The sequence below is a fragment of the Schistocerca serialis genome, chromosome 3, assembly GCF_023864345.2.
Source record: "Schistocerca serialis cubense isolate TAMUIC-IGC-003099 chromosome 3, iqSchSeri2.2, whole genome shotgun sequence".
NCBI classification, from domain to species: Eukaryota; Metazoa; Arthropoda; class Insecta; order Orthoptera; family Acrididae; genus Schistocerca; species Schistocerca serialis.
Genome location: NC_064640.1, coordinates 226199108 through 226222590, shown reverse-complemented (window position 1 = coordinate 226222590; position 23483 = coordinate 226199108). Strand labels below are relative to the sequence as shown.

At 39.5% G+C, this 23483-nt stretch overlaps 1 protein-coding gene and 1 pseudogene across 1 annotated transcript in view; both read left to right on the top strand.

Moving 5' to 3' along the window:
• Positions 1 to 23483, top strand: part of LOC126470763 (glutaryl-CoA dehydrogenase, mitochondrial-like) — a 428045-nt gene that overhangs the window by 16541 nt on the left and 388021 nt on the right. The window contains exon 3 of the mRNA XM_050098768.1: positions 12659 to 12662. Coding sequence (XP_049954725.1) covers positions 12659 to 12662 — 4 coding nt within the window. The remainder of the gene's footprint in view (positions 1 to 12658; positions 12663 to 23483) is intronic.
• LOC126470764 (glutaryl-CoA dehydrogenase, mitochondrial-like) overlaps positions 1 to 23483 on the top strand; it is a 413687-nt pseudogene that overhangs the window by 343925 nt on the left and 46279 nt on the right.

The following is a 23483-nucleotide window of genomic DNA, read 5'->3' as shown; positions in this document are numbered from 1 at the left end:
TACAATAGTTTCCTGTTGAACATCTACAAGCAGTAAAACCTAACCACAAAGTCCACAGTTCTTGAAGAATAATCAGGTACGTATGGAGCAGACACTGTCATTGGTTTAACACATGGCCTATTGGTGTAACACTTATTTCATTGTTAAGTTGAAGCATTGTTGTTGTCCTAACCAACATAGGTTTCACGTCTGAAGCTCGGCTGTGGACTGACTGCCTCGTGACCAAAAATCGGGTCCTTATCAATAATAGGTACTGAAACTACACATTGTTCGAAGTTAAATTTACAGAGATTACAATTAAAACTTAAGACATTAAATTAACTGAATAAATTGAAAAATTCTGTCTTTTTAACAGTTTCTTCTACTACAATGTTTAGGTCAAATTATTTGGTTAAATGATGAAATTAACATATATAGTTATGTAAACAATACGTTTGACAAAACTGTTAATTACTTTGGAATTAATGAAGGGCAGGTTTTGCCAAATAAATACTTTAAGAATACTAGCATTTCATCTTCAAAATGATTACAATTATTACAGAATTTATATTTGTTAATATTTCAACAGTAGAATTTAAGTTATGAAACAATTACAGATTTTACCCTATAACAAAAGAACTAATTAGGAATAGTCAAAATAAATGAGAAAATCAATTACATACCTAAAGCTTAGCCCAGAATTAGATCTGGTGTTAAATTCTTTAAAACTGAGAGCCAACTGTTCTCTTATATGAAAATACAGATTATACTCGTGTATGTTAATGGTAATTAGTTTAAGGAGGCGGATGGGAAAACAAGAGGGGAATTGAAACCAGCTTGCTTCCTCACAAGTTAATTTAGTTTATTACACCATCTTAATAGTATAAAGTTATTTCTGCATTAAATAATTTCTAGTGTCTTTGAGATAATCTCCTAATGTTTGATGTCTTATACACTCTTCGGTAGAATGTGAAACAACTAGATTCCTGGGTCCCATCTCTCTTTCTTAAGCATTTTCATTCTGAGCAATTTGAGTCTTGGTTTTTCCATTGGGAACATTTGTATTTATTTCCAATTTATATTCATGGATAAATCAATGTATGACAGTTATCGAAACAGTTTCTACATGAAACTGTCTTCCATTTTCTTACAGTCATCAAAACTAAATCTTGCTCTTTCATATCGAAATAAAAGCTTTCTTTGTGGTATGAATGTTACAGTTTCTCACCACTGTTATTACATCTCTATATATAGTTTAAAAAATCTGTGGTATCCAGTACACAGCAGTTGTTCATCTGTGTAGGCCTATTGTGAAAGGTGCTTCATTGTAAATATAAATAAGCATAATTTATATGTCATTAGATCACCTGTACATCATATCTACATAAACTGCGATCTAAATCTTTTCACCCTGCTCAATGTAGTCAAGCATTGGTCTCCTAAAATTTTACACACCGTGCTTCCCTCCATTACCAAATTGACAATTCTGTGATACCTCAGGGTATAATGTATCATCTGATCCCCTCTTTTTGTCAAGTTGTCAAGTTGTGCTACAGATTTCTCCCCTGACCCCCAATTTGATTCAGTACCTCTTCATTTGTTATTCAGTCTATCCATCCAATTTTCAGTATACATCTGTTCAGTGCTTGATTTGTGATGGTATGTACCGGTACTCTGTACTGGTACATGTGGCAAAAAAAAAAAAAAAGGGTCAGAACCACAGATTTTGAGACTGCTATGACAGAACTTTTATTGCAGCTGTAGCAAAACTTGTATTCGCACTTTTAAAATGCTCAGAAAAATGTTAAGATAACATTTTCTTTTTACAAATTAAATATTGCTTCTTTTGCATCACATTTCATAAGCTTCTGTTCTCTTCTTCTGTACAAGGCTACCCTCCAGACAAATACACTTAAAAACGATTTTTGAACATTTAAATTTGTATCTGTTGTTAATAAATTTCTCTTTTCCAGAAACATGTTTCTTGCTTTTCCCAGTCTGCATTTTATATTCTTTCTCCTTCAGCCACTGTCAGTTGCTGATTTTCAGGTTTCAAGGCTGTAACTAAAAGTCTACGAAGCCAACCTTGCCTACGATATTGGACAGGTCACAGGTGGCGGATAGTGAACGTTCCATCAGATATGGTAGACAGCTGTGAATGCAGAATAAGCAGTCCTGGACCAAGGCAAAATAAAACTAAGTCCACTTTGTGTTTGTCCTGTAGCAAGCACAAAGTGGTCAGTGTCTGCTCACCAGTTGTGTGGCTGAAATTTATATTCTGGAACCAACCCTTCCAGTCTTAACACTTTGAGTTCACTCAGTGAGTCTACTCAACCCCATCTTATTCCAGGTACAATCATCATGGAGCAGTTTGATAATCACAATATTACACCAGGTCATCAATCCACTGACAGTATTTCTAGCATGACTGGTCTTTCAGATTCTGGGGTAGCCAGGTTAAAATGCAGTGTGATTCAACAGAGAAAGTCAGAGTCCTCTCACCATCTTAAAACCAACACAAATACATTTTTTGCAACCAAGTAAACTTCATAAATTGGGAGATACATTAAAAGAACAGAAGATTCAAATTTTGGCACTTCAAGAAACATGAATGACAAACAATAACACCATGGATTTTCACAATTATTGTCTCTTTAAAAGTAAAACTGATAAAAGAATACACCACATCTGGGAGTCACTTTTTCAGTCTCCAAAAATATTTTTAATTCAATGACGGAAGTAAAACCTATTAATAATAGACTAATAACAATTTCTCTTAAATGTGCAAATAAAGCGTACACTTTAATTAATGGCCATATGCCAGTCAACGAAGATAACTGTAAAAAACGTGAATAAGTTAATGAAGCTTGGGAAATGTTAGAAAGCATCATCTTGAAAACTCCCTCAAACCATGCTGAAATTTTAATGGGTGCTTTTAATGCTCAACTAGGTAAAGAGAAGGACATATAAGAAAATGGTGGATGGATTTCCTGCTCATAAGTAGACAAACCAAAATGGTCAAAGACTTGTTGAAACATGCAAAAATTTTAACCTTAAAATCACATCAGCACATTTTAAAAAGAACCCTTCTAAACAAAAGCTTGATAGGAGCTCAATACATTTATTGGGGAATTTCATATCGATCATGTAGCAATTTCATACCCTAACGACAAAGAAATTTTAAATTTCCAAGTTAGGAAAGGGGCTAATCTTGATTCTGACCATTATTTAACATGAATAAAAGTAAAACTTCATTCTCAAAAACTCTTCAAAACAAAAAATTTTATCCCAAAATTTGACACTGCTAAAATAACCTCAAACCTAACAAGTGAGCTTGACAAAAAACAATCCAACAATTGGCAAAGCCTAAAAGAAAAGTTCATCAAACCAGCACAAAATTTAATTCCACTTCGAAAGAAACAAAAACACCCTTTGTGGGAGGCATTAAAAATTGGAATAGTAACAAAACTGAAAATGCGTGCAACACCTTTCTAACTGTAATAAAAGGAACATCTAAATTAATCCGACAGACTAAAAGAAACTGTGAAAATGCCCAACTTTTAGAAATCAAAAAGACTTCCAAAAGAACAATACAAGAAACTTTTATAAGACATTCAAAACAATACTAACTGGTTACCAACCTCAAAGTCTTTGCTTCAAAAATGAAAATGGCAGTTTGCCTCTTAACAACCAGGAAAATTGTAAGGCACTTGCTAATTATTTTTAAAACTTTTAAGCTGTCTAGAACCACCGAATAAATTCCAACCACAGCAAAATAACACCAACGCTAATTCTAAAGAACCTGATGAAACTGAAATAATTAAACAAATTAACAGACTTAGAACAATAAAGCTTACAGAAAAGATGGTATAATTGCAGAACTACTTGATTGAGCCCAAGGACAGTTAGAGCCTAAAACTGGTGAATACCAAGAGACTATAGACCAAACAGATCCTGTCCAGAACAAATTCCTAATTTAAAACTAATCCTTAGGCACCAAAGAATTTCTGGTAACAATATTGTAAGTACATTTGTGGATTTTAAAAAGACCTACAACTCAGTTGATCGTGAATCTTTTTTTCCACATTTTATAGGAAGAAGGGCTAGATGATAATACTCTCACACTTAATGAGGAAACATTAACTGACACTAGCTCTAAAGTTAAATTCATGTGAGAAATTTCTGAAACATTTGATATAACAACTGGTGTTAGACAGGGAGCTGGACTCTCCCAATTACTGTTTAACTGGTAAATACAGAATGGCGATAGCAAACATCAAGTCAAAATATAGATCAATCAGTCAAGTTAGGTAGAGGTAATATTAGAGTAGATTTCCACGCTTTTGCAGATGATCTGGCAATTTTAACTAGTGATATTACCACAGGTCAAAAACAAATTTAAATTCTTAACGAAGTTGTAGAAAAAAGTAAGACTACAAATATCATTTGAAGAAACAGAATATATGACATGCAAGAAACTAGCACCAAAATTTGCGACCACAAATGATGGAAAATTAAAAAGGATTTCTCAGTTCAAATACTTGGGGGGAAACCATAGAAGAAATCAATCTGAAAAAAGCGGCAAATGAAGATCGCTGTCAAAAAATGGCAACTGCATTCAGATTAACAAAAAATATTTATAACAAAAAAATCACTTTCTAAATTCAGTAAACTTAGGCATTACAGCACTGTGTCAAACCTGAATGTTTTTATGGGGCAGAAATGTTAATTTTAAATAGAAAGAGGGACATTGAAGAAATTCAAAAGAAAGAAAGATTATTAGGAAAATATTAGGGCCCAAAATTACTGCTGGAGATATTTATAGGCTGAGAAGTAATAAGGCAATAGAAGAATACACAGACATACATGGTGACATGAGAAAACAAAGACTTAAATTTTATGGACACATTTAAAGAATGGCACCCACTAGGTTGACAAAACAAATAGTAGAACTCTACAAAAACAGAAATAAGGCCATAACTGACCAAATTAAATGGATTTCTGCAATGGAGGAGGATCTTAAAGTAGCTGGTATAACTCAGGCAGACATTACATGTAGAGAAACATTCAGGCAAAAGATATTTGATTGGAAAGTTGGTCAGAGGGAAATTAGAAAATGGACTGCAACATCGTGATCTGCTGAAAGAAAGAGACGTCATTCTGAAAGGATGAAACAAATTTACACACAAAAGGGGAGGCCAACCATCAAAAGTGACATTGATGGATTGTACCTTGCGTAGTCCTATTGGGCCCATACATGAATAATAATAGTAATAATAATAATAATAATAATAATAATAATAATAATAATAATAATAAAACCCGTGGAGACCCGGGGAAAGAATAGGCCTCTGGTATGTTTTGGCAGTCGTAAAAGGCGACAAAAAGAACAAACCACTAATCAGGCTAACCCCCCTTTTAATGTGATTAGTTGGTTCAGGACAGAACTAATGAAGCCTCAAACAAGCGCTGTCATGGTCGGGGATGACGCTTGAACCCTATGCCCGTCCACAATGGTAACGACACTGCTAGCCACACGGAAAATGATTTAAATCAAAATAGAGGTGTTTTGCAGGATATGCTTCCTCCAACCACGCTAGAAGGAAAACAAAGACAGAGGATGAGATGGTCAGTTAAAGTTAACCGACACCTCATGTTCTGTTATTACCAAGCAACAAACTTAGGAACCAACACAACTGGATACAGATCACAAGTATATGCAACATTTATTACCAGATACCCAGAATTAAAATTTTTAACAGAACAATGACTAGCTGATCAGATCCATGTAATAATGAAAAATAACAGGATACCGCAGTCAGAATTAGAAAACATCAAACAACAAGTACAACAAATACTAGAACAAAATAATGTGGAATCAGAAGAAGAAGAAAATACAGTAATGGACTCAAACATCCCAGAGCAAATAAACAAAGAACAACATGTATCAATTAAACAATCAGAGGAAAACGAAATCTTAAGACAACCACCAGAACAAGCAAAAATAGAACATGAAGTGACACACATGTTAGATATAGAAGAAAAATTTCAGCTTAATGCAATTTTGTCATATGATGACATGTTGGAGACCGTGGCTGTTGTTTGAAGACAAATATTGATGGTGTTAGGACAGCAACCAGCCACAAATTTACTTTGAGTCCTTTTATTCAAAGGAAACCGTTACCGGTTTCGAATCGTTGTGACTCATCATCAGACGGTTTACACGATTTCTTTCTGACATTTGGTGTGTTTTTATAGATTAATTGTCCTAAAATATAAATAAAATGTAATTATAAACACGCCACACACAGATGGTTGCGTTACAGATTTTTCGTTGCATGTGACTTACGTGAAACTACGGTTTCGAGTGTTTGTTTTCATAATGTTCGTCCAATCGATGTAAATGCATTCCCACTTATACAGCCTTTTTGTTCTTCATTTATAATTTTGTTCTGTGTTGTATGTGTTATTAATTTCTGTGTAATGACTGAAGTTAATTATAAATGAAGAACAAAAAGGCTGTTGCAAAGGAGCATGAGGATGTAAAGAGCAACTGATAATAGATGCAGAGGTGACATATCAAGCTAAAACTAAACAAAGGTCGCTACACTACGCATACATTGATTACCAAAAGCTTTTGATAGTGTACCCCACTCATGGTTACTACAAATATTGGAAATATACAAAGTAGATCCTAAATTGATACAGTTCCTAAACATAGTAATGAAAAATTGGAAAACCACACTTAATATCCAAAGAAATTCAAATAATATCACATCACAGCCAATACAGATTAAGCGTGGAATATACCAAGGAGACTCATTAAGTCCTTTCTGGTTCTGCCTTGCTCTGAACCCACAATCCAACATGCTAAATAAGACAAATTATGGATACAATATTACTGGAACATACCAACACAAAATCACACATTTGCTATACATGGATGATCTAAAACTACTGGCAGCAACAAATCAACAACTCAACCAATTACTAAAGACAACAGAAGTATTCAGCAATGATATAAATATGGCTTTTGGAACAGACAAATGTAAGAAAAATAGCATAGTCAAGGGAAAACACGCTAAACAAGAAGATTACATATTGGATGACCATAGCGACTGCATAGAAGCGATGGATAAAACAGATGCCTATAAATATCTAGGAATAGATAATACAAATATTAAAGAAGAACTAAAAGAAAAATATAGACAAAGACAAACAAAAACACTGAAAACAGAACTGACAGCAAGAAACAAGATAAAAGCTATAAATACGTATGCTATACCAATATTGACCTACTCATTTGCAGTATTGAAATGGAGTAACACAGACATAGAAGCACTCAATACACTTACATGATCACAATGCCACAAATATAGAATACATAACATACATTCAACTACAGAAAGACTCACATTAAGCAGAAAGAAAGGAGGAAGGGGATTTATCGACATAAAAAACCTACATTATGGACAGGTAGACAATTTAAGAAAATACTTTCCAGAACGAGCTGAAACTAGCAAAATACACAAAGCAATCACTCATATAAATACATCGGCTACACAACTGCAATTTCATAACCACTTCTACAACCCTTTAGATCACATAACATCAACAGATACGAAGAAAGTAAATTGGAAAAAGAAAACACTACATGGCAAGCACCCGTATCATCTAACACAGCCACACATCGGTCAAGACGCATCCAACACATGGCTAAGAAAAGGCAATATATACAGTGAGATGGAAGGATTCATGATTGCAATTCAGGATCAAACAATAAACACCAGATATTACAGCAAGCATATTATTAAAGATCCCAATACCACAACAGATAAATGCAGACTTTGCAAACAACAAATAGAAACAGTAGATCACATCACAAGTGGATGTACAATACTAGCAAATACAGAATACCCCAGAAGACATGACAATGTAGCAAAAATAATACATCAACAACTTGCCATACAACATAAACTAATAAAACAACACGTTCCCACATACAAGTATGCACCACAAAATGTACTGGAGAATGATGAATGCAAATTATACTGGAACAGGACCATTATAACAGATAAAACAACACCACATAACAAACCTGACATCATAATCACCAATAAAAAGAAGAAATTAACACAACTAATCGAAATATCCATACCCAATACAACAAATATACAGAAGAAAAAAAAGGAGAAAAAATTGAAAAATACATCCAACTGGCTGAGGAAGTCAAGGACATGTGGCATCAGGATAAAGTTGACATTATACCAATTATACTATCAACTACAGGAGTCATAGCACACAATATCCACCAGTACATCAATGCAATACTGCTACATCCAAATGTATATATACAACTAGAGAAATCTGTAATTATTGATACATGTTCACTTACCCAAAAGTTCCTAAATGCAATGTAACATATACCGTAGAGTTAAAAGGAAGTCACACTTGATCAAGGTCCGCGTCACTTTCCATTTTTAACCAGACATAACGTCTGAGAAAGGAAAGAAATAATAATAATAATAATAATAATAATAATAATAATAATCTGATAGTTCAGTAATATTCACACCTGCCAGCACCTGCCTTTTTTGGAATTGGAATTATTACATTTTTCTTGAAATAAGTTTATATTTCATTTTTCTTACAAATCTTGCACTCAAGGTGGACTAGTTTTTTTCATATCTGGCTCTCCCAAGGCTCTTTGTAATTCTGAGGGATTGTCATCCACCCTACATGCCTTGTTTCGTCTTAGATCTTTCAGCTGTCTACCAAATTCTTATTGCAGAATCAAATGTGTTATCTCATATTCATCTACTTCCTGTTCCCTTTCTATAATATTGTCTTCAACTTTATTTCCCTTCCACATATTCCTTCCAACTTCCAGCCTTCCTTTCTTAACTTGGTAGTAGCTTGCCAACTGGGCTCTTGACATCCATACAGCTGCTTCTGTTTTCTGCAAAGGTCTCTATGATTTTTCTTTAGGCAGCATATGTCTTTCCTGTAGTCATGCATGCTTTTACAGCTTCATATTCCTCCCCTAGTCATTCCTGCTTTACCATGTTGCAATTCTGTCAGTCAGATGTTTTACACATCTGCATTCCCTTTTGACACCATCATTTACTGCATTTTTGTATTTTCTCTTTTCAGTCAGTTACATTCCATATCTCATGTGTTATCCAAGGATTTCTACTGGGCCTTTCTTCTTGCCTTTATAATTCTATGCTGCTTTCATTATGCTACCCTTTCATTTTTTACTGTATTCCTTCTGCCTGTTTCAGTCAATTCGTAATGTTCCAAGCGCAATTCTCAACCACCTCTGGTTCCTTTAACTTAGGCAGCCCCATCTCCTTAATTTCCTGCTTTTCTGCAATTTCTTTAGTTTTAATCTGCAGTCTATAACCACTATATTATGGTCTGAGTCCACATCTGTCCCTTGAAATATTTTTCACTTTGAAACCTTCTTGTGTCTTAAGGTCTTTTCTTTGCATACAAATTTCTTTTCATGATTCTTAAATCAAGTGTGGAAATGATGAAACTATACTCTGTGCAAAATTCTGTCAGGCTGCTTCCCCTTCCATTCCTTTCCTCTAGTCCATATTTTCCCACTATTTTTCCCATTTCCCATTTATTGCTATCAAATTACTGGCCCTCTAAACAAGGGGATACCAGCACCGTTAAACCATGCAATAGAACTGTGTGTCCTCAGCAAATCTAATAGCTGTAGTTTCCTCTTGATTTCAGCCAGTGGAGTACCAACATAAAAAGGCCATATTGGTTAATATTACAATACCAGATCAATCAATCATCCCAACTACTACTGAACAACCTGCTATCTCTCTTCAGGAGGCCTATGTTATTCTGAGTCAGACACCCCTCACATGTGGTTACACCTATCGTGCAGGTAACTGTATCTTGGAGGCACACAAGCCATCACACTGCACCAAGGTCCATGGTTGGCTTCATAACTTGTAGCACACCCTGATCCAGGTGAGAAAATCATAGCAAATTAATGGCAGAGGTTTCTGAATACTTAGAAGGGAATTGCATTGGACACTGACTTAACAGCATCCCTAATTATGGGGTCAAATGAAATGAAGTTTCCAAATGGAACATAGTTTTGTGTTTGCAATAATCATTAAAGCTGACTAAGTGACTGCGTTATGTCCACACTGGCTAAGATCACAAATAGCTGAGGATTTTTAAATTTATGTGGCCTACAGATGTCTTCAAGTTAGATTGTCACATCCTATGTACATAAGTGACAAACCAGTTTTGCTGTGTTGTCACTCTGTTGCTTTCTTTGGGAGTAGCCTCTTTTGCTATGGATGATCAACCCACATGGCTTGCCAATGAGGTGTGTACTGTTATAGGCTGTTGATGGTATTGAACGTGAGGGAAGTGATGCAGTTTGAGCTGTACGGCACTTCTACTTTCAAATCTCCTGGCATTGCAACTTCCAAATCTGTATGATAGTCTTCTACTGTGTGATCATCTAGTTTTAATTACTCACAACAGAGTTCCTAAAATGGACAGTACCACTGTGCATTAGGAAGTTTGTATAGGACTGTTCAAATTCAGAATTTAAACATATAGAATCTGGTGTTTTTAGTCTTTTTGCTGCTTGAAATTATAGTAAAACATTTAGGTTTTAATGATTACATCCATCAGCTGGTTGCTGTTAGGTACTGTTGATGAAGTCGATTGATATAATCATCAAAATTTTTAGTTTTTACTCTGATTTCACATGGCAAGATAACTGAAAACATTTTATACAAAGATCTTCATTTGTTTCATGCAAATGGCATTTACAGGTCAAACCACAAATATAGTACCTCATAAAGTTGCCCCTGATGCTTCTGGCACTGATATACAACAAAGTGGCTTTCCTTGTTGAAATATGACTGGAATAGGCCATAGGCAACAAGACTGGGTTCATTAATGGCGTATATTTTCTCAGTACCTTAAATATTTGTGTCTCTATCCATGACAAGAAATTGTAACGATTCTGTTATATTTTGACCTAATTTTTGTCTCAAAAGTTATCAAATGTTGCAAAATATTGATGAAGAGTATGAAGATGGAAGGGTTTGTGTTATAACCTTTAATCACCAATAATTGCGTGGATATTCAAACATACTCACTTAGAAGCAATAGCTGGTTACATGATAACAACTCAGTATCTCTTATTCGACTGCCGTGCCGTGACATGCGGCTGGCGCCGTTCGTAGCTAGGTGGCGCTCCCGCGCTCAGCCGAGTTGCGGAGCGCCTCTATCGCTGTTTGCGCGTACTGTCGTGGCGGCACTGTTAAATGTCATGACACTGTCACAACACTTTTCCCCTCTTGAAGAAAAAAAAACACTCACTTCCTTGCAGACATGGACAGTGCGGAGACATCCATGGCCTCTTGTGAGGCCCCGAGAAGATCCTGCGGAGAGACACGAGAGTATGGTCGAAAATGTCCAGGACGGAAGCTCGTGCGTGGAACGTGCCTGCTGGATGAGATGGGTGAAAACTCCGGAGCAGAATCCATAGGTGTCGTGGACCTGGGGCTGTGCTCCAGCGAGATGGGTCCCGGAGAAGGTGGCGTTGCAACTGGGGCTGGTTCCGGCGTACTCGGCAACGGTAGCGACGGCGGCTGCATCAACACATATGGTAGATCAGCAGCAGCGACAGGACTGGCTTCTCGGGCTGGTGGAGGAGAAGGAAGGGGCGGTGGCACCGGCGTGGCCACCACTTGTGGGCGCATCTAGTCATAATCACGAATAACCATGCCGTCGTCCGTATGTATTTCACAAAGCCGGCGGCCGCAAAGAGCCTTGACCACCCCTGGAATCCATTTAGGGTGAGATCCATACTCTCATGCCCACATGTCGGCACCCACCAAGTATTTTCCCGCACTAGGGGACACATTACAAGGCCTGACAGGGTGAAGCAGGTGCAGTAGAGTGCGCGGTTTGCGGCCATGCAAGAGTTCAGCAGGGATGCGATCACCCAGACGCGTGAAGCGATAAGAACTCAGAAATTGCAGCAGAGCGTCATCTGTGGATAAATCACTACGGAATTTTTTCATCTGGCTTTTGAAACTGCAGACAAGGCACTTGACCTCCCCATTCGATTGCGGATGGAAGGGCAGTGCTGTAACATGATGAATCCCTTGTCCAGTACAAAAATCACGGAAGGCCTGCGAAGAGAACTGAGGGCCATTGTCTGTGATGATCATGGATGGAAGACCTTCTAGCACAAAGATTTTGGACAAAGCCAGCGTCGTCGCCGCAGTGGTGGACGACGAACATCGAACAACAAACGGAAACTTCGAGAAGGTGTCAATCAACAGTAGCCAATAAGTACCGAGGAAGGGGCCGGGAAAGTCAGCGTGCACCCGTTCCCATGGCTGCGCTGGATCAGGCCACGGAGAGGGCATTGTACGAGGTGCAGCCAGTTGTTGAGCACACTGACCACATGCAGCAACCATGTGGGCGATGTTCGAATCAATACCGGGCCAATAAACATGCCTGCGAGCCAGGGACTTAGTCCAAGAAATACCCCAATGGCCTTCATGCAACAGTTTGAGAACATCTTTGAGAAGAGAGGCTGGCACCACGACCCATGGAGATGCACCATCCGTGGCCAGAAGAACAACACCATCACGAACAGACAGACGAAGGCGCAAGACATGGTAGTTGCGAAGGGGATCCGATGCCCGGCCCTGGGTCCTGTCCGGCCAACCCCGTTGAACAAAACCGATCACCTGACGCAGGACCGTGTCCTGCGCAGTAGCTGACGCGACCTGCGAACCTGTGAGTGGAAAACCCTCGACCGCACGACGTTCTTCCTCATCAATGTGGAAACAGAGTAGTTCATCACGATCGAAAACTGGGTCGGGGCCCATCGGCAATCGCGACAATGCGTCAGCGTTGGCGTGCTGGGCCGTGGGGCGATAGTGAATCTCATAGTGAAAACGAGACAAGTATAAGGCCCAACGTTGCAGGCGGTGAGCTGCCTTATCCGGAAGCGACGCCGATGGGCTGAACAGAGAGACCAGCGGCTTGTGGTCAGTGATGAGGTGAAACTTAGAACCATACAAAAAAATGCTGAACTTTTTTAGAGCATAAATGATAGCGAGCACCTCCTTTTCGATTTGAGAGTAATGCCGTTGCGCATCATTGAGGGTCTTGGAAGCATAGGCAGTGGGTCGTTCCGACCCATCCTCATACCGATGGGTGAGAACAGCCCCTAGGCCATACTGTGACACGTCAGTCGCCAGAACCAAGTGCTGATCCGGACGGAATGTGGCAAGACAAGGCGCCGACTGCAAATGAGCCTTCAGGCGGACAAAAGCCTACTCACACTCGTCGGACCAGCAGAAAGGGACGTTTTTTCATAACAACTGATGCAGAGGATGAGCGACCGCCGCTACGGATGGAATGAATTTGTGATAACAAGCAATGTTGCCTAGAAACGCCTGAAGTTCTTTGACCGTAGATGGCCGGGGTAGAGCGTTAATGGCCACAACATGCTGACGTAGAGGACGTATACCCTCACGGAACAAGTGGAAACCAAGATACACAATGGAGGGTTGGAAGAACTGTGACTTGTCCAGATTGCACCTCCACCCAGCCGAATGCAAAACCTGAAACAGTGAACGCAAATTGCGAAGGTGCTCCTCAGTGGAGGCCCCCGTGACAACAATGTCATCCAGATAGTTTATGCAGCCAGGAACGGAAGCCGTGAGCTGTTCCAAAAACCGCTGAAAAATGGCTGGCGCGCGAGCGACGCCAAATGGTAACCGCTGGTACTGATACAACCCACAAAGAGTGTTGATGACGAGAAATTCCTTAGAAGAAGCATCCAATGGCAACTGATGGTACGCCTCCGATAAGTCAAGTTTGGAAAAGAACTGGCCCCCAGTGAGCTTGGTAAATAACTCCTCAGGACGGGGAAGAGGATAAGTGTCAATGAGGCTCTGAGCGTTGACAGTGGCTTTAAAATCACCACACAATCGCAGACTCCCGTTTGGTTTAGAAACCACCACGATTGGTGATGCCCATTCGCTGGAGGTAACAGGAAGGAGAATCTCCGAAGCTGTTAACCTGTCTATCTCAGCCTTGACAGGTGCATGCAATGCTACCAGAATAGGGCGTGCCAGGAAAAACTTCGGGCAAGCTGTAGGTTTAAGAGTAATGTGGGCTTCAAAATCCTCGGCACGACCCAGACCAGCAGAGAACACGAACAAAAATTCAGAACCCAATCCATCCAGCTGTTGATACGGAATATCCTCAGATATGAGGTGCACATCATCATCAACGGAGAACCCGAACAACTGGAAAGCATCATAACCGAACAGGTTTTCAGCGCCCTGTCACGAACCGGCTCTACTGTGCAGGAAAAGTTAACTCCATAAGGACACCGTTACGGTGTGGCTAATGGCTGTAAAGTAATTTAGTAGAGCTGGCCATGATGTCTCCTTTGTTGATGCTGCTGTGTCTGCGTTGTCCTTGTGGCTTCTTTTTGTCTAGGCGATGATTCCTTGGCTGCTTTGGGTCCAAGAAAAAGGTGCGGGTTTTTTAATTATTACTGGACTATCGAAAAATGACGCAGTATTCCACGGTTTCTTTGTATCAAACACATTTATTGCAAGAACTATATGCACAACTACACTCAACCGCGGCCAACACACAAGTGGCCGAAAGCCCGTAGTAGACCAAAGAACACGGTCATAAGCTACAAAGAACATACAATTCCAATATCGATTATTGATCGCAACACCTAACTTAGTATTATCTTAAGCAAAAGCTTTTATAACACGACTTTAATGAATAATAAAATAAAGTGACGACTAATAGTGTATCATAACATAAAATGACGTCTATTCGTCAGTTCCATTACAGCCCGCATGATCCACTACATAAAATGTGAGGGGCCAAACAACAGACTTGTAGGCAGTGGAAGCATCAAACTGGCCAAAGATAGGAATTTTCTGTTTATTATAAGTTCTCAGATTTCGCGTAACGGGAGACAAGGGAGGGGAGCCCAACTCCAAATACGTGCGAGAATTAATGAGAGTTACTGCAGAGCCAGTGCCCACTTGCATGCGAATATCTTTATTCAGAACACGAACAGTAACAAACAACTTATTTGTTTGAGAAAGCACACAGTTAACATCCATGTCCGATGCCTCGTCCTCGTCGACAGGAACTTTAGGGGACTGACACACAGAAGCAATGTGGCCTTTTTTCCTACATGAATTACACGTGGCCCAACGTTTTGGACACACGGCCCTGTCATGCTGTACGAAACAGCGTGGACAAGAAGGAAGTGCGGAACGAACCTGCTTCCGTGGTTGCTGTTGTCGCTGTGAGCGTTGCGGCCCAACGCGACGTTGCTTACGTGAGTGAACCGCCGCCACATCTTCGTTCTCCTGTGAAACAGGCAAATTGTCCGGGTCGAAAGTTGACTGTACAGCGCCTACATCACACCACACATCTATTTGCGCGCCAGCAGTGTGAGACACTTCAAAGGATTGAGCGATGCTTACAACTTCCGACAACGACGGGTTTGGCAGTTGTAGGGCACGTTGCCGAACTTCTTTATCAGGAGCAAGCCGTAGAATAGCATCCCTAACCATTGAATCAGCATAAGACTCATGATGAGTGTCCGTGACAAACTGACATTTCCTACTCAGACGGTGTAGTTCCACCGCTCAAGCCCGGTAAGATTGATGGGGCTGTTTACGACACTGGTAGAACGCCACGCGGGTGGCAACGACGTGGGTGTTTTTTCGGTAATAGTTAGACAATAAGTCACACATTTCTTGGAAGGACAGAGAGGCAGGTTCCCGCAGAGGGGCTAACTGAGATAGCAGCTGATAGATCCGTGGGGAAATCCAAGATAGAAATAACGACTTACACATAGGAGCGTCGACAACGCCGAAAGCCAAGAAGTGTTGCCGCAAACGCTTCTCATAATCATCCCAGTCTTCAGCGGCCTCGTCGTAAGGAGAGAATGGAGGCAGAGAAGAGGAAGCCAGACGATGAGTAAGCGATGTCGACAACGCCTGAATAGCAGCCGTCAACTGTGTTTGTTGTTCAATGAGCGCTTGCATAAGCTGTTGCATGTCTGCCCCGTCACGAACACACAAATCCACAACGCAGTGAAAATATCCGACCTTGTCACCAAAAAGTGTTATAACCTTTAATCCCCAATAATTGCGTGGATATTCAAACACACTCACTTAGAAGCAATAGCTGGTTACATGATAACAACTCAGTATCTCTTATTCGACAGCCGTGCCGTGACATGCGGCCGGCGCCGTTCGTAGCTAGGTGGCGCTCCCACGCTCAGCCGAGTTGCGGAGTGCCTCTATAGCCGTTTGCGCGTACTGTCATGGCGGCACTGTTAAATGTCGTGGCACTGTCACAACAGTTTGAGTCTTTTACACAGCAGACAAAGAGTTAATTAAGATAATATTTACTACAAAATAAGATTGTATGTCTTATTTTAGACAGAAAATTAGTAGTTATTTTTTTATTATCCTGAGCTGTATGAGAAAAGTTGTTAACAATAGAAATGCTAGTTCTACATAGATATGTGCTATACTGTGTTCCCACTACACTGGGTTCATAAATGCCCATACAAAAACCTCTCTGCCCCTGGCAACAGGCTGGCCTCAACCTCCATCACTTTCACTCTCTACAACCTCCCTTGCTCTTCTCACATTTGGTCATAGTAGTTATGAAATTGTTTTCCTGCAAAGGAAAACTTGATACATTCATATCTCTGCTCCACAGTAACCTGAGTTCTGTGGCCAACAGTGCTGACAGGTGACACTCAACTTCATGGAAAAAGTTGAGTCCAAACATATACATGAATAAGATGAAAAATACAAGTTTCTTACCAGTTTTGCTTCTGAGATAGTATTGAGAAAAAAATAAGAGTTCAGTATACAGTCCAGTAAAAAGTTAATAGTGACAGAGTTAATCAAGTGAAAGGTAAATGAAACAGTAAACTCTATTTTTTTTAAATTATTGTGGTTACAGTTCTATGTAGTTGGAAAGTTCAGTTAGTTGTGATGTCTTCATAGCACTTTTGGCAAGATGATGCCACTAAACTCCATAGCTGCTGTGATATCTTTCCGTACTATATTTTTTAGAAGAAATTTTGCAAAAGGGGTTGAGTCACTAATTTACGGTGACTTGGGAGATGATAACTCACAGGTTCAAATATCTTGTGACTTACGTATTCTCAGCAAACATGGTAGCTTACATAAATGAATTTCTGAACCACTGCTACAGCATTGAGTTCAATTAATAAAATGTCCTTACAGCAAGTCTTTGAAGCAACAGGGATCATTTTACAAAATGGTAGTTGATGCTTCCTTTGTGTAGCATAGCAAATGACAGCCATTTTGGCCTTTTGAGACTATTACCCCTGTAATCTTGGAGACTAGGACTTAACAATTGAATGAGCTCCTAATTCTGGATGGAGTGTCCATAATGGCAGTGGCTGCATCACCTACAATGGCAGCATTATGTGGGATCAGGTGCCATGTCCTTCTTCACCAGTCCATGCTGAAGACCCCCTGCTGGCTGCTACTGCTGTCCTGTATCTTGACCATAAACAGTGGAAAGCTCCCACCTCTGACAGCCTTCTGTTTGTTTCTGTCACAGAGGACACACTCCCATGTCTTTTCTCCCTTTCTGTTGCCCCCAACATATTCTCATTGGTCCCCATTCTTGCTGCTTTGTTATGACAGTAATTTTATCATTGTGTGGTTCAGAATAGTACAAAAATTTAGTGGTTATTTTCGCTGTCTAAAATAAAATGTTAAAATATTATTTAGCAATTAACATAATAATATAAGAGTTTACCTGGTATAAGAAATGATAGCCTCTCAAGTTTTCTGCCAGTGACAGATGTGTGGCAGAACCATTACAAAATTGAATTACATACATTCACACAATGCACCTGGAACACCTCAAAATGTTGCTTTTGGTATTGCCTGTAAGAGTCTCAAGCCCCTGTGTTTCTTGGAATGGCACAAATGACGATGGACATGGTAGTAGGGACACTAAAGCTTGTACCTCCTAAGACTGTTGGTGACTGCATTATTCCAAACTTTTTTATTGGCTCTCCTGTTTGTTTAGTTGTTACTGAAGTAGTTGATGGTGTTGGTGTTGTCCATGCTGAAGTTATTGCTGGTCTATTTCAGTTCTTATTGCTTGCATCTTCTCTGTGGAAGGGAATACATTGTACCTTATGAAAGAATTATGGCTTATTAACAGGAACCATGGACCTTGCCGTTGGTGGGGAGGCTTGCGTGCCTCAGCGATACAGATGGCCGTACCATAGGTTCAACCACAACGGAGGGGTATCTGTTGAGAGGCCAGACAAATGTGTGGTTCCTGAAGAGGGGCAGCAGCCTTTTCAGTAGTTGCAGGGGCAACAGTCTGGATGATTGACTGATCTGGCCTTGCACCACTAACCAAAACGGCCTTGCTGTGCTGGTACTGCGAACGGCTGAAAGCAAGGGGAAACTACAGCCGTAATTTTTCCCGAGGGCATGCAGCTTTACTGTATGGTTAAATGATGATGGCGTCCTCTTGGATAAAATATTCCGGAGGTAAAACAGTCCCCCATTCGGATCTCTGGGCGGGGACTACTCAAGAGGATGTCGTTATCAGGAGAAAGAAAACTGGCGTTCTACGGATCGGAGCATGGAATGTCAGATCCCTTAATCGGGCAGGTAGGTTAGAAAATTTAAAAAGGGAAATGGATAGGTTGAAGTTAGATATAATGGGAATTAGTGAAGTTCGGTGGCAGGAGGAACAAGACTTTTGGTCAGGTGAATACAGGGTTATAAATACTAAATCAAATAGGGGTAATGCAGGAGTAGGTTTAATAATGAATAAAAAAATAGGAGTTCGGGTAAGCTACTACAAACAACATAGTGAACGCATTATTGTGGCCAAGATAGACACGAAGCCCACGCCTACAACAATTGTACAAGTTTATATGCCAACTAGCTCTGCAGATGATGAAGAAATTGATGAAACATATGATGAGATAAAAGAAGTTATTCAGGTAATGAAGGGAGACGAAAATTTAATACTCATGGGTGACTGGAATTCGAGAGTAGGAAAAGGGAGAGAAGGAAACATAGTGGGTGAATACGGATTGGGGGAGAGAAATGAAAGAGGAAGCCATCTGGTAGAATTTTGCACAGAGCATAACTTAATCATAGCTAACACTTGGTTCAAGAATCATAAAAGAAGGCTGTATACATGGAAGAATCCTGGAGATACTAGAAGGTATCAGATAGATTATATAATGGTAAGACAGAGATTTAGGAACCAGGTTTTAAATTGTAAGACATTTCCAGGGGCAGATGTCGACTGTGACCACAATCTACTGGTTATGAACTGTAGATTAAAACTGATGAAACTGCAAAAAGGTGGGAATTCAAGGAGATGGGACCTGGATAAACTGACTAAACCAGAGGTTGTACAGAGTTTCAGGGAGAGCATAATGGAAGAATTGACAGGAATGGGGGAAAGAAATACAGTAGAAGAAGAATGGGTAGCTCTGAGGAATGAAGTAGTGAAGGCAGCAGAGGATCAAGTAGGTAAAAAGACGAGTGCTAGTAGAAATCCTTAGGTAACAGAAGAAATACTGAATTTAATTGATGAAAGGAGAAAATATAAAAATGCAGTAAATGAAGCAGGCAAAACGGAATACAAACGTCTCAAAAATGAGATCAACAGGAAGTGCAAAATGGCTAAGCAGGGATGGCTAGAGGACAAATGTAAGGATGTAGAGGCTTATCTTACTAGGGTTAAGATGGATACTGTCTACAGGAAAATTAAAGAGACCTTTGGAGAAAAGAGAGCCACTTGTATGAATATCAAGAGCTTAGAGGGAAACCCAGTTCTAAGCAAAGAAGGGAAAGCAGAAAGGTGGAAGGAGAATATAGAGGGTCTATACAAGGGCGATGTACTTGAGGACAATATTATGGAAATGGAAGAGGATGTAGATGAAGATGAAATGGGAGATACGATACTGTGTGAAGAGTTTGACAGAACACTGAAAGACCTGAGTCGAAACAAGGCCCCGGCAGTAGACAACATTCCATTGGAACTACTGACGGCCTTGGGAGAGCCAGTCCTGACAAAACTCTACCATCTGGTGAGCAAGATGTATGAGACAGGCGAAATACCCTCAGACTTAAAGAAGAATATAATAATTCCAATCCCAAAGAAAGCAGGTGTTGACAGATGTGAAAATTACCGAACTATCAGTTTACTAAGTCACAACTGCAAAATACTAACGCGAATTCTTTACAGACGAATGGAAAAACTGGTAGAAGCCGACCTCGGTGAAGATCAGTTTGGATTCCGCAGAAATGTTGGAACACGTGAGGCAATACTGACCCTACTACTTATCTTAGAAAATAGATTAAGGAAAGGCAAACCTACATTTCTAGCATTTGTAGACTTAGAGAAAGCTTTTGACAATGTTGACTGGAATACTCTCTTTCAAATTCTAAATGTGGCAGGAGTAAAATACAGGGAGCGAAAGGCTATTTACAATTTGTACAGAAAGTAGATGGCAGTTATAAGAGTCGAGGGGCATGAAAGGGAAGCAGTGGTTGGGAAGGGAGTGAGACAGGGTTGTAGCCCACGTTGAGGTTCGCCGATGACATTGTAATTCTGTCAGAGACAGCAAAGGGCTTGGAAGAGTAGTTGAACGGAATGGACAGTGTCTTGAAAGGAGGATATAAGATGAAGATCAACAAAAGCTAAATGAGGATAATGGAATGTAGTCAAATTAAGTCGGGTGATGCTGAGGGAATTAGATTAGAAAATGAGACACTTAAAGTAGTAAAGGAGTTTTGCTATTTGGGGAGCAAAATAACTGATGATGGTCGAAGTAGAGAGGATATAAAATGTAGAATGGCAATGGCAAGGAAAGCGTTTCTGAAGAAGAGAAATTTGTTAACATCGAGTATAGATTTAAGTGTCAGGAAGTCGTTTATGAAAGTATTTGTATGGAGTGTAGCCATGTATGGAAGTGAAACATGGACGGTAAATAGTTTGGACAAGAAGAGAATAGAAGCTTTCGAAATGTGGTGCTACAGAAGAATGCTGAAGATTAGATGGGTAGATCACATAACTAATGAGGAGGTATTGAATAGGATTGGGGAGAAGAGGAGTTTGTGTCACAACTTGACTAGAAGAAGGGATCGGTTGGTAGGACATGTTCTGAGGCATTAAGGGATCACAAATTTAGCATTGGAGGGCAGTGTGGCGTGTAAAAATCATAGAGGGAGACCTAGAGATGAATACACTAAGCAAATTCGGAAGGATGTAGGTTGCAGTAAGTACTGGGAGATGAAGAAGCTTGCACAGGATAGAGTAGCATGGAGAGCTGCATCAAACCTGTCTCAGGACTGAAGACAACAACAACAACAACAACAGGAAACTTGAAACATATACCAGAATAATTGTCAGTTTGTCAGGACATTACATGAATAATGTAGACCTGAGTTCAAAATTTTTTGAACCTCAATTATTTGCATAGAACAGATGATAGAAATGTACTGAACTTCATTTCAGGTAAGGGAACCTTTAATGGACCACCAATCGTGGAAATACCTGTATCAATGTGCATGTAGAAGAACATTGCATTGGCATAAATAAAGATATTATGTTTTGTGGCTTGGGTACCAAGGGGAACTTTCAGGGCTGTAGAACTAGCCAATAATGTGTTGCTCAATTGAAATTTTGGTATCCCCACCAGCAGACAAATGTATGGACACAGATGAACTGCAGTGGGTTCTGTGGTAGAGTAGTGCAGAAGCTATCATGGACGTCATGTGTGGAGTGTCAAATGGGCAGAACTGCTGACTCAGGTGTTTACTTGCCAAGGACGATAGGTTGGGCCAGTGAGTTCCTATGGAGTGATCGACTAACACTGACCTGACTTCCACATTGCAGCATGCTCTTGTTTCCACATGTTATTTGTTTGGTAATTCATGCTGGTTGCATTTTGTGCTTTTCTCCTTGTGTCTCTATATGGTGTTTGGACTCCCTGTTCCCCCATAGATCAACTTGCACATTGAGTTTATCCTCTTCTGCGGTCCAGCTTCCAGGCTCCCGGGTTGAGTGCCCACAGTTGGCTAGATTAGTGACATTTGTGCTGATGGCTATGTTTTGCAACATTGTCGTGCCTGTGCAGATACAAAAGAAACAATTATGTTGAAGTATGGTTTTTCACTGTATTAAGTGTTGCAAGTATTAATTCTAGATTTGCATAAGGCATTTGGTTCTATAAATCATACAGTACTTTTATCCAAATTAGCGGTATAATAGCAGTATCACTAAAATTCATAATTTATCTCTGAGATGGGAGACAGTATGCTAAACTATATTATAAGAATGGAAGTAAGAATGCGCCACAGTAAAATCAGTATACAAGGCTCTCAACTTTGGAGTTCCCAGGGAAGTATTCTTAGATCATAAAACTTAAAGCTAGTGAACTATGCTGCTGATACAGCATTTATTATCCTCAGCCGCAATGAGCAGATAGCATTCCAAAACAATAAAGACAACTTTGAACTAATCATGGAACATCTGATCATGAATAAACTTATACCGAATAAGGCCAAGACTGTTGTGATAAAGTTGGTGCTCAATTGCAACCAGTCTCAAGTGTATATAAATATTGAATCACTGTCTACAGTTGAAACATCTAATAAACATAAATTTTTAGACATTGTTATTGATGAGTGTCTTACATGAAAAGAGTCTGTCAGCTACATCTGTAAAGAGACTAGCTGAAATATTTGGTTACTAAAACATCTGAAAAATATATAACTCCTCCTATTATTAAACAAATGCTCTATGGATTAATCCCTTCTCATTTACAACACGAGACTGAAATTTGGGGTGGAGCACCCACAGTCTACATGGATAAAATATTCAGGCTTCAGAAGATACTAGTTATGGTTGTTACTACTGTAAGCAAACACTAGTCACGTTGGGACTATATTAAGTATAATTTATTGACTATACAATAAAGGTATATGCTTATGACAATTATATTTGTAAAAGAGAATGATGCAATAAGCATAATGAATAGAGATTTTATTAATGCAATACATGAACAAGGTGTATTCAAATAACTTAGGGGAATGCAGCTGGGTGACGACATTCTATACACTGGGAGAAACTAAGGTCTCATAAGGCGTTGTTATTATGATACTGAGTAACGAAAGTGCTACAAATGAAAGTCCACTTGCATTTTATAATAGGTTGCCAAATAACGTAAAGCAGCTCTGTGGAAATTTCTTTAAGAGCAAGTTGAAACAGCTGTTAATTAAAAGACTTTTATATCCACTCAGACATTTCTGAACTCCATTATCAGTAGTATTACTTTTGAATGTTGCAGTGTATTAGTGGCGTTGAATGTTTATATAATGGCATCTAATGTGCTTCTATTT